The 12445-nt window shown below is 40.1% G+C and overlaps 2 protein-coding genes across 2 annotated transcripts in view; one reads left to right on the top strand and one right to left on the bottom strand.

The window, feature by feature from the left end:
• KCTD3 (potassium channel tetramerization domain containing 3) overlaps positions 1-5532 on the top strand; it is a 31302-nt gene extending 25770 nt beyond the window's left edge. The window contains exons 16-18 of the mRNA XM_033144771.1: positions 3162-3346; positions 3705-3843; positions 4366-5532. Of these exons, the coding sequence (XP_033000662.1) occupies positions 3162-3346; positions 3705-3843; positions 4366-4930 (889 nt within the window). The 3' untranslated portion in view covers positions 4931-5532. The remainder of the gene's footprint in view (positions 1-3161; positions 3347-3704; positions 3844-4365) is intronic.
• A 3294-nt stretch (positions 5533-8826) lies between these two features.
• The window catches only part of USH2A (usherin), a 454712-nt gene continuing 451093 nt past the window's right edge, over positions 8827-12445 (bottom strand). The window contains exons 70-71 of the mRNA XM_033144773.1: positions 9597-9821; positions 8827-8979 (exon numbers count right to left, since the gene is read on the bottom strand). Of these exons, the coding sequence (XP_033000664.1) occupies positions 8890-8979; positions 9597-9821 (315 nt within the window). The 3' untranslated portion in view covers positions 8827-8889. The remainder of the gene's footprint in view (positions 8980-9596; positions 9822-12445) is intronic.

Below are 12445 nucleotides of genomic sequence, written 5' to 3'. Positions count from 1 at the left end.
CAGAACGCATAATGGAGTCACAGAATACCTTCATGTTTGTGCCATGATGACTCTCTGGTAATCCTGTTGGCTGGGAGGGAAGGCAGGTTACATTCTGCACATCGTGTTAAAGATTATCACTGTAGAATCATTGTTCTACGCCAGGTGTGGGAATTTGTAGTTCAGCGGCTTCTGGAGAGCTACAACTCCCATCAGCCCCAGCAGCCATGGGCCATGGCCAGGTATGATGGGAGTTCAGCAACATCTGGAAGGATAATAAGATACCCCGACCATTAGGTCCAGTCATGGATGACTCTGGGGTTGCGGCACTCATCTCACTCTATAGGCCGAGGGAGCCGGCGTTTGTCCACGGACAGCTTCTGGGTTATGTGGCCAGCATGACTAAGCAGCGCATGGAAATGCCGTTTACCTTCCTGCTGGAGCGGTACCTATTTATCTACTTGCACTTTGATGTGCTTTCGAACTGCTAGGTGGGCAGGAGCTGGGATCGAAAAACGGGAGCTCACCCTGTCGCAGGGATTCAAACTTCCAACCTTCTGATTGGCAATCCCTAGGCTCTGTGGTTTAGAACACAGCGCCACCCGCATCCCTTGGAAGGCTAATAATGATAATAATAATTGTATGATTTACACCCAGCCCATTTGGCTGGGTTGCCCCAGCCACTATGAGTGGCTAACAGAATATATAAAACATAATAAAATATCAAACATTAAAAACTCCCGTAAACAGGGCTGCTTTCAGGTGTCTTCTAAAAGCCAGATAGTTATTTATTTCCTTGACACCTGAAGGGAGGGTGTTCCACAGGGAGGGTGCTACTACCGAGAAGGCCCTCTGCCTGGTCCCCTGTAACTTTCCCTAAACATGTTCTACTCTCTCAGCAAAGATAACATTTGAGAATATGAGTCCATAATTGGGTGGCTTAGTGCTGTGCTGATTTTGGGCAAACAGTGGCAGGAATGACATACAGTATAAAAATTCCTGCCCTAACAAAAGCTCTTAGAACTCTTCTCTCTTCCCCCCTCCTCCCTTGAAATGGTAAAGATAACGTCCACAAAATGCATGCACTAGCTTCTCTGCACAAGGTCAAGACCAGCCCTGTATGAAAACAAGTTTGTGTCGCTTTAATACTGTGTCACAAGGATAAGGACTCAAGGCTGTTTATTGCCTCTGGATCCTGCATATCATTTGCTAAATGTCGTCTTTATTCTGCATCTATTTTTCAGCTATTAGATCCTTGGCAATGAGCAGGAAAAAAATGAGTGGGTGTCATGGTATCCTACTTTCGCAGCAGAGGGCTATGATTCTGCATGTCCAGCACAAATGTTAACCTATCTCTAAAATGAATTTATTCCGCTACAGAAATGTCTCAAGAACTAAACATTGATAAGTATTTGAAAATCTGGGTACAAGGATATAGAAGGACAAAGAATCAATTTGGGTCTTGGCTTTACTCATAATAGTAAAATTTGTATTTTACAACCATAGTTTACCTGCAGGCAGGTTTGCATTTAACTTCCACTTTTTTAATGGGCATTTAATTATATCCCTTATTTTAGAGCTCTCTTCTGTTCCTCCCATATGCTAGTGTGTATTGCTACCTTTCATAAAATAATATGATATGTTGCTTGGCCATTTAAAAGTAAATGAAATCCAAAGACGTGGAAACAGCAGCTAAAGTGTTTTTGAAAGCCCTGGATACTAGTTAAAGGAAATAGCACTGTTCTAAAATTGAAACTGCTAGTACAACCAAGGCCACTAATAGCGATTCACTGACACACAGTATCTTTAACACATGGCCTATCGTTTCTTATTGCTTAATCTTGTAATGAATAAAACTCTTCAAGGGAATCAATCTTCTTTGCATCAAAGTTCATTACGTACAATCATAAGCAACTGTTAGAGAAATTAATCAAGAGTACATTTTCTGTGCACCTAGATTATCCCTTTGACAGCTTGTTTGTTTTTAAGCAAATAGCATTAGAAGCCTGTAATATGGTTGGAGGCCAAATTATCATCCCAATAAATGTTGTAAATCACTATGATTTAATGTTCTGTTCTTGCACAGGAAGAAACTGCCACACGTTTATTAAAATTGGTGTTGTACTAGGGTAAATCTTAACATAACTCAAAGCTTGTTCACCTTTGACCTCTTTCTGTTGTCCTCCTTCTCTTTTGATTACTGCAGGCATAGTCTAATCAACCTATGCCTGCTACGTGTTAATTAAACTTGCATTCATGTATACCCATTTTATCTCGGAAATAATTGTGTTGGTTATTGCTTCCCATGGCATTGGGTGCGTTCAGATGTTCCAGATTCTCTTTTGCGTTTGCTCTTGAACTGCTTTGGGAACATCTACTCTGGCATCTTCGCTAAAAAGAGATGGGTTCTCAATTACAAAGCAGAAGTTGTAGTAGTCACAGGTTTCTCTTGGAATTACTTATACAGAATTTTCAAAAAAGCATATGTCAGTTTATAGAACATTTCATAGAACAAATGCTTCCAGGAGAACCTTGTGACTACCACTGAATTTCCCACTATAATTAGGGAAGGAATTGTGGCCCTCTTCATACGGCATAATATGCAAGTTGACAATTTGTGATTTACCACTAGCAAGGCACTGCAAGGATTCTGACTCTTGGCAGTTACGTAGCTATTTATGGGATGGAAACAGTTGAGTTTTTATGCTGCATCAGTATGGAGCAAAGCATTTTCTAGAACATTCTTTAACATATGCGTGATGATATTATGGTATAGTATGGCCACAGTCCATAACCCTACAAGCACATCAGTGCGAGTTGCTGGCTGTGGCAGACCACATCTCATGAGCGCCCTGAGGTTCTTCCCCCTTCCATAACTGTCACAGGGCTGCATTGCGACTCTTAGCTTTGCATGTCAAATTGGATATTTGGATAACTGAAAGGCAGAGAATATGGTGTGTTGTGTAGTAACAGAAGTGTCCTGTTTTGAGCACACTCTTTAAATAAATTTTAGAAGACACTGCCGTCTTAACTTGGTGTTTAAGGATTTCTTTGCCAGGTAATAACATTTCTGTTACAATTTTTGTTTTACTAGTAATCTCTAAGCTTTTACCTAAAAATGAAAATACCCCTTGTTTTTTGATTGGTTGTCTTAATGTGCCCTTGTGCAATTTCTAATGCAGGATATGTGAAATTCAGGCTGTTGACTGTACTACCATTTCATCCTTCACTGTACGAGAATGTGAGGGATCCAGTCGGATGGGCTCAAGACCACGGCGCTACCTTTTCACGGGGCACGTGAATGGCAGTATTCAGATGTGGGACCTCACCACTGCTATGGATATGGTTAATAAGAGTGAAGAAAAAGGTATCTGCCTTGATATAGCCAGATGTGCAATAATACAATTTTTCTATTAATGAAAGAAGCCAGATTTAGTAGTTAACCAGTAGAATGTTGTATTCTTGATATACTGCAGTTCCAACCTGTTGCTTAAAGCAGAGGTGGGAAGAAGGTAAAATGAGGATTTATTGGTGGATCTCCAGGTGAATTGCAGTAGATCAGCAAGGCTGGATAGCTAGGAACAACATGCTAAAAAATGGCAGGGTTCTACTTCAGTATTTGGCTCAAACAAGACGGGGTGCTGATCTGAATGGGCTATGCAGTGTGGGCAGAGTATGGCTGTTTAAATGCATGTGTGTCTGGTCTTTGTTTTTTCTCTTAAAAGATGTGGGTGGTCCTACAGAAGAAGAACTGCTTAAGCTTCTGGATCAGTGTGACCTGAGCACATCTCGCTGTGCGACTCCCAATATCAGCCCAGCCACTTCAGTGATGCAGCAAAGCCGGCTGCGTGAATCCAGCTCCAGGTATGTCCTTGCCACATGTGCATGTTTGTACTGGCTGGTAAATTGTAATCTGAATCTTTTCATTCAGTAATTAAACATTTTGAGACTTGGATATTATTATTTTTTAGATATAGTGGTTCCCTCTTAGAACTGCATGTTACAGAAAGTGATAGCCAACATGAGCCATACTCAAATTCATTGATTTTCACTGGATCTACTCTTTTGAGTGTGACTAATATAGATATCAGCCAGTTATCAGCCACTCTCCTTCGGTACAGTCAGCTGCCAACAGTCAAAAGGTTGCAAGTTTATTTTTTGTTAAATATGCAAAATAAGTGCCTCCCAGAAAGATCAGATACTTTCCCCCCATTAACATTTAATTTCCACTATCTTTGTGTGGAATAGCTCTGGTAACATCACAAGCAACAGCACCATAGATGCTCAAAAAGGAGAATACCTTGTTTCTAAGCTTGTGGTATCTATTCAGTGTGACTGTGTTCATTAATACTGTTGCTCTTACTCATGCATATAAAATATTTTCAGCCTCCAGTTGCAACACCGTGAAATGATCCACGAAACCACTACATATGGTTCCATACGGCCATATAGGGAGAGCCCTTTATTAGCCAGGGCACGACGGACAGAGAGTTTTCACAGCTACAGAGAGATCCAGGCTTTTAATTTGAATAAAACTATGGTAGACAGAGGTATTCTTCAGAATGGCAACCAGAGTCCTGTACAGACAGAAGTGAAGAGAACAGGTGAAAACATAACTGACAAAAGGGCTTCAATAGCAGCACTTGAGATAAGAGCTGCCAGAGCAGCAGATGGGGCAAGTGATAGTCAGAAAGTGCCCGAAAATGTATTGGAGTTGAAGAAACGAGGAACTGATGAAGAAAATGAAGCCAAAGCAGACAATAAAAAGAAAAGTGGGTTTGAAGGAGGAGGATTCCTGGGGAGGAAGAAAGCACCTCATCTGGTGTCTTCACCAAGTATTGTGGAAGGAGGATCTGAAACATCTGGGGCAGCTTCTCCGTCACCTACAAAGACAGCAGTTTCTCCACGGCATAAGAAAAGTGACTCTAACTGCCAGGATTATACCTTGTAAAAATGCTGAAGGATATTTATATCCAAAATATATATCAAAGGTTTTAAACACTAAACTGGATAATATGTTTACATTTATGTGTCTGTGGGCATCTGTAAGTCTGTGTCTTTCACAAAGGACTTGGCTTCACAGCACAACCAACAGAAAGCATTTTTAAAGTATTCTAAATTGATGTTGACTTTATATGACGATGAATATGAAGTCCAGTTCTGGTACAGACTTTGATTTCAAGCCTTCTTTAATGGAAGCTGGCATGCACTACCAGTTTTGTTGTAAGGGGAGCATTTTCTAATGTCTGTAACTGATTCCCATTTGTGGCTCTGCACATGCTAAATATTTAATGTTTGTTGCCTACTTATTGGTCTTCAGTGAGTTCGGTCTCTCTTCATGCTCTTGTGGTTCCATATTGGGAATAATAATGGAAAGAGGGTGGCATGGCCACTTCACCTTTCGTTTGCCTTTTTTTGTTATTGGAGTCACCATATTTTTTACTAGTATTAATAAACTTTGTATACATAACCTGGTGCAATTTGTTAACTTAATCATACTGCAATTCTAAACATCTTGTTACTGATTTGAATGCTATAAAATATTATTTTGCATATATTTGTCTTTAATATTAAAGTATAAAGAATTTAATAGTTGTGTATTATTTTACTTATTAGGAGAAAAACCGCTTATTGCTTACAAGACTGGCAACACCTCCTGGAAAGATAAGCAACAAATATTAGCAATAAGAGATTTAGATTTAAGGCCATATTAAACTTGTGACCTGATTCTGCAACTGTAAGACATTGCATAGTATTTACCCTTTCCCCTATATAGGATTGTTTTGGAATACCAAAAGAAAAGCATTGGTGAGCTTTTACCATCTTCCTGCTTGAGCCAAACAATAAATCTAAAAGAAGTAGCTGTCTTTACAATCAATTTTGAACATTGAAAGTTACCTGAATTTTTACAATATACCAATGAGCAGCTTGGTATATCTCTCTGTTTCTGTAATGTTTTTACATTCCTTTTTCTTCCTCTGCCATGCATACACATAGTTGGCCTGGAACAATTCAGATCTGTGTATATATTCCTTCTTTTCAGTAAAGCGTGCCACATAATCTCATACATTCTAGAAGACGAGTCAAAACAATGGATACACTTTGAGGATAGACACAATCAAAAACATCCCCACCATAGCATACCCATTCTTCCAAAACAAACAAAGGAAAATCCCCACAACACTAAACAGGATCACACAGGAAGGGGGGGAAAGTAGGCAAATTGTCCCCAACCACATCTCCACTAAGCCCCCGGCCCATCACACAGCCCAAAACTTCCAAATAAAAACATGGCAAGCCAAAGGCCTACACCACCTAACAGACTGCTACAAAAATAACACGCCCATATCAACACAAGAAATACAAGACCAACTAGGGGACACCCAAATACCCTGGCTACACGCCTTCTTAAATAATCCAGCAGTAAAAGCAGCCCTTGATTACCTTCAAAAACTTCCTGACATCCAAGGGACATGACAAGGGGATGGTTCCACATTATACAAAATACTGCTCCAGAATCCCACAAATCTCAATGCACATGCATTATTTCTAGGGCTAATGGGAGTTGGGAGTCCAAGACTTTTGTAGGGCACTAGGTTTTGGAAGGCCGCTGCAAATGCTAGATAATTTCTTCTGTAGCAAAAAGCCAAAATTCCTAGGGAAATAATACAGGCATTTTCTGACTTTTGTTCAATACAGTGGTACCCTGTGTTACGTATGCAATCCGTTCCGGGTCGCGCCACGTAACCCAGGCATACGTAACGCAAACGAACAACCCCCCCCCCCAAAAAAACCCTGGAAGTTCGTGGGTTTTTGGGCTCCTGCGCATGCATGAAGTACGCAGAATGCTTGCATGCACCCATGCATCGCGCGCGCTCCGTGGAGGACTTCTGGGTCGCAGAGGTATGTAACTTGAACATATGCAACACGAGGTATGACTAGTTAATTTATAGCAATATTCTAGACAAAAGTGCTTAGAAAGTCCAGCTAGCGGTCTGTCCAAAGTAATCCTAAACTACTCATAGAAGCAATAAATTAGACCATAGGCCAAGATGAGTCAAAGACACCCAATGAAAAATATTGTTTAAAACCATTTATTAATTGGGATATTCTGAAATGTACTACATTTCTGTATATAATAATTAAAAATATTTAACTTGCATTTCTGTGTAAAAAATAATACACAAGACAGCTTTTAAAGTAACTTAATACTTTGTCCTTTACTCCGCAAGTATATTGGCAGAAAAGAAAATATCTGCTATTTCAACAGGTAACATTAAACATAGAAAAAGAGTATCCAGCTTTAAATACACAATGAAATTACATTTCATAAATCATCTAACCAGAGTACTTGTATAAATTTTAGTGGGCCCAGTCCTTTGGGACTTTATGGTTTGAAGTGCACTTGGACTGAGTTCAAATGTGATTCCCTTTTTCTTATCAACAGACAAAACTGCAAAGGTTTTATTGTCAGTAGCACACATACAACAGTTTGCTACTAAAAATGGTGTTCTACTCTTGTTCTTCCCAAGCCAAATCTTCAATTTTGGTGTAGGGTTGGGATGTTTATGCCCTTGCCACAGAAGACATATCTGCACATGTGACAAGGGGTATGCCAATGAAAACTGCCTTATCGCTTCAGGGAATGGATTTTGCTACTATCAGTGGCATGATAGTAGCACCTTGCGTCCAATCAGCCCACAAAACTAGATATACAAGAACCTTTGTTTCAACCTATGCCTAACAAAACAGTGATAAGATGACCACCTGCTACAGACAACAGCAAATGTTAGCTATTGACACAGAATATGTATAACTTAAAGAAAATTGATGCAAAGTGATGTAGCTTATATCTAAACTACTCAATTCCTAGATCAGTTCTTTGGAATGATTTAGGCTACAACCCTAAATATACTTTTCTGGGGGTAAATCCCAAAGAATTCAGTAGGACTCAGTGCTAGGTATGGAACTGAACTACAAATAATTGTAATTTCAGTCTACATAAGAAGACAATCAGAAATATTTCAACACATGGCTAGGGAAACAAACCACTGCAGAATAAGAACTATAATGAAAGATTTGCTAGGACAATAGTGGAAATCGGCATGGTATGTAATAGGATTCTTAGCCAAGATTCCACTGTACAGGTGAGTCAAACTAAACTCTCATTTCAGTAATCTTTTTTTTTTTTAAGAAAGAGCACACACAGCACTGTATAAATATCAAAGTTACTCTCTACTTCCTTGATCATGTACTGTGGAACATCCCAGGACCAAACCTAAGTGGTGTAGGAGAACTATGGTGCTCATGACAAGGGAGGTCAAGGCCTATCTCTCCTGTTGGTGTGCCAAAAGTGGTAGGGTGAAGAAAATGGTTGTATCAGGACAGATCCGGGGTGACTTGGATTCACACAATCCCAAACCCTCATGTTTGGGATGAAACAACAGCAATTTACTTTTTACTGGTTTCTTTTTGAAGCTAAGACATTTTGAAATGTTCCAAGCAGACATTTATGCTACAAATATATGTTGTAGCATAAATAAGCGGTGGCTCATTTTTGACAAATGGACCATTTTATCCAACCATGGTTTCCCTTCATACTTTTGTAAGTGGAGCTTAAAATATTTATAAATGTTTCTGGCTCACTTGTGCATATTTTTAAAACTTTATAATACATACTTTACTATATAAATAAAATTTACTCTGTAAAATCTTCATTGTAGGGTGAAATCTCACCCTTCTTAGCAATGCATTATCACAAGTATTATATGGTAATACTGACACTTTAAAAAATTTAAAAATCAAGATCATATTAGTAGGCACATTATATCACAATGACTAAGAATGGCTTGAAGAAAGAACACCTTCCATGTTCTTCAGCTTATGCCATCGTACCAGTGGCAAAACTACTCACAAATGTGTGTCCGTAAATGATGTATGTTCTTTTGTGACAGTACTGAAGCCTTTTATAGCGCTCACAAGATCTTCATCATCCACATACTATAAACAAACAAACAAACAAATTTACTTTTTTTTGTTGAAGAGGCTTAGGTTCCAAGAACATAATGGCAGAAACTCCTCACCTCCCAACGCCTTTCTAATATTAATGAAGAATAGTTATTCAGGAAAACTGTTGGCATTTTCAACAATTAAGTGGATAATTTAAATTTCTTAATAGGATCTGGCTCAAAACCTAGGAAGAAAGGAATGAACTTGCTTATATTGTTTTCCTCCCATATGGTAAGTTATCTTTGTAAGCTTTCCATGCACGCCCAACTGCATTAAAATACCCTTACCATGTCATCTGGTCCATTCATTTGTAACATTGGGCCATCAATTGCTGGCATATTAATAGACCAGTACATGTGGATGAGTACATTTTAAGGCAATTGGGCTTTCTCTGTGCCCTGTATAAATTAGGATCAAAGAGCTAGAGGAACAGACAGCTTTGGAAGCAAAGGGTTATTAGCCAGAAGTGGTGGAATGCAGGGATTCATGACTCTACTAATATCTGTAGGGGGAAAGAGGGTTTCCTAGCATTCTCTTTCCACTGGGTTTTATGCTGCAATTGCCACTGGCCCCAAAAGCTTATTGGTCTTCCCTTGAAAAGAACTTACCAAACCACTGTCATGGCCATGAATAATGGTATCCCAAACGGTATCTTCTATTAAGGACTTTTTGTCATAGACATCAATGAGCTGACTGACACTCCGATGTAGAGAACCTTGGGAATAAGTACGCTGCATCTGGCTTTGGCTTGGTAATGGAAAGCCGGAAGTACTTTGATTGCTATGCATACTCAAAGGAGATACTGGTGCTGGAATTTTTGTATCTGCTAATCCCTAGAAGCATGGAAGGAGAAGACAAAATAAATAAAATGTTGTCTTAGGAAGAGCTTTTTACCAAACCATGTATCAGCATACTGTGGCTTCCACTACAAAATGATCCCCTGGTTGTAAGCTGTCCTTAGCTGATGACCAGATGAGATTTAATTTCACAATGCTGCAGGAGCTCATCTTCACAGCAGAGTTTATGACCAATAACAGAACACCATTAAACACACATGGCAAGGATCATTAGCACTCTCTTCAGCTATTGTTCCCTGTGGAAACCATTGCCTTCTGCAATGCAGTTTCACAAGGTGATCTCCTGCTAAGCATGCAATACATGCATGTCACCGGCACAATTCCCATTTCACTCCAACAACAGCCTTTTGCTGAGCAGTGCCTGCAAGGTGAGCAGGGCCATTGGTTCACTAATGAATGACTGCTGGGGGTTTTTAAGCTTGTAGATCAGTAGGGTCTCTAAAGATTCTGCTAATATGGGTTATGCCTAGCTTTGTACATTCTCTGCTTTCATAGTTTGGTCACATAGCTCTCCCAGTGACCTGCCCTGTAAAAAAAAAAGCCCACAGACACAAGCAGGCACTGCAATCACAGCAAACCCAAGAGATGAGGAAGCAATGCCACATAGTTTATCACATAAAACACCAAACGGTTCCAATTGCACTCTACAGGAAGAAATTGAGAGACTCTCAGACAATGGAAAGATTCGAAACATGCCTGCAAGCCTGGGTAGGGGTTGCTCTTCTAGAAGATGTTGGGATTAAATAAGGATTTATTGAATGAAAATGCAGCTCTTCTGGGTTTGACTCTTAACACAATAATCACTTGACCACATTCATGCTCAGGAGATCGAAGGAGCGTCTGGAAACCACAGAAGGGGATAGTACTCTTGGGTTTGGGTCCTGTTTATAGGCTTCCTATAGGCATTTGGTTGGCCATCCTTGAGACAGGGTGCTGGACTAGATGGGCCATTGTCCTGATCCAGCGCTCTTAATATGGATATTATGGTTATGGATTGAGACTGTTTGCATTAGCTGTAAATACTCAGCTTTTCAACCCCCCTGGGTTCCCAAGTGTGGCTTATCCCAAGTTTGTAATTTAATGGAAATCAACTCTCTTACGTTCCCCAAAAAAACCAAACCTGTTGCATCATCCCAATTTCAATTTTCTTAAAGAAACCCATTAGTTTTGTCTGAGCCTACGTACCACAGTTCTACACCTGCTCCATTACCTGGACAATGAATGAAACACAATACAAGAGCATGCTCAGCACCATCCCCTTTTCCGCTATAAAGTAAGTGTCATGCAAAAAGACTTTCATGCCAACACTCAAGAAAATTGCAAGCGCTTGGTCGCCCAGGCTGGACTCGCACTAATCACTACCTCAGCGTGCATTGTGTAGCTTTTGAGAGTGACGCTGCTTGATGACTCAGACGTATCGGCAACCGTCTCAAACTGAGATTAAAAAGGGAAGAAATGTATTAATGGCATTTCTAAATGACCTGGGTGCTGTGACAAATGCTCTACGGGAAGGTTAGCTTGCAATGAATGTCTGCACTGAGCGGGCCACAGCACCAGCAAGGAGGAAGCCCGCGAAACTCCGGCGCCATCAAGCAAAGCGATGTTGATCTGCAGCAGCTGAGGAATTGCCCCATTATACGGAGTCAGAAAAATGGGAAGGTATTTGCAGTGAAGGCTTATGGCAACTGAAAGCCAATTTGTTGCTCTCGGAGGCAAGTTTCACTAGCATTTGTATGGGACTGCAGTGGCTGAGTGTTCCAGATTCAAGCCAGTAATTGAGTTAGGTATAAAAAACTGCACTTACAATTATCTGCACCTTATGCCGGGTGACCTTGAAAGCGATAATAAAACAGAGCGACTCCCTCAATCTAATACAGTGGTGGGGGGAGGGGGTTGGAGAAAGAAGACATTGCCTAGCGTTTTAGAAATATATCTTTCTCAATGTTTATGCAGACATATGCATCGCAAAGGCTTACCTTATCTGAGCTCTGTGATACTTGTGAAGACGAGATGACAGGGACTTGTAAAGAAGTAGCAAGAGGAGGCTGATGGCAGGGATTATCAGTGAAAGAGGGTTTCTGCATTATTATTTTTTGAAACATAATAGGTGCAGGAAATAAAGGAGAAGAGGCAAGGCAGTAGAGAAGACAAGGAGTTAAAACAGAGGAGATGGGAGAAAGAGCAGCAGTTCAGACAGTTAACCTTCCAAAGGCGAAGGGAAAGGGAAACTGGAAAAGAGAGTGAATGGAAATGCGGCTTTATTATTATTATTATTATTATTACTTGTAAAGCTCTCCCAGCTGTTGGCACACTCAGAGCAGAAACAAGGTTGTACCGTCTATGCTTTTAGTTTCACTTTGAGGTCAAAGGTATCTGGGAAATCTCGATGGGCAAGGTTGCTTTAATTTAAATTATATTAATTAAATTTATCAAATAAACAAAATACCCCATGATGGCAATATATAATATACACAACACAATAGCATAAACTTAAATACTATGACAGTTTCAAGTTCACTGTTTTGAAATGGGTCTCTCTCCATTCTTTCTGCCCCCTTGCTGATGATACACCCATCTGCCATGTGAGAAGAGACCTCACA

Source organism: Lacerta agilis, chromosome 3 (genome assembly GCF_009819535.1).
Source record: "Lacerta agilis isolate rLacAgi1 chromosome 3, rLacAgi1.pri, whole genome shotgun sequence".
NCBI classification, from domain to species: Eukaryota; Metazoa; Chordata; class Lepidosauria; order Squamata; family Lacertidae; genus Lacerta; species Lacerta agilis.
Note: the sequence above shows the minus strand (reverse complement) of the source record. Positions and strands in the feature narration are given on the sequence as shown.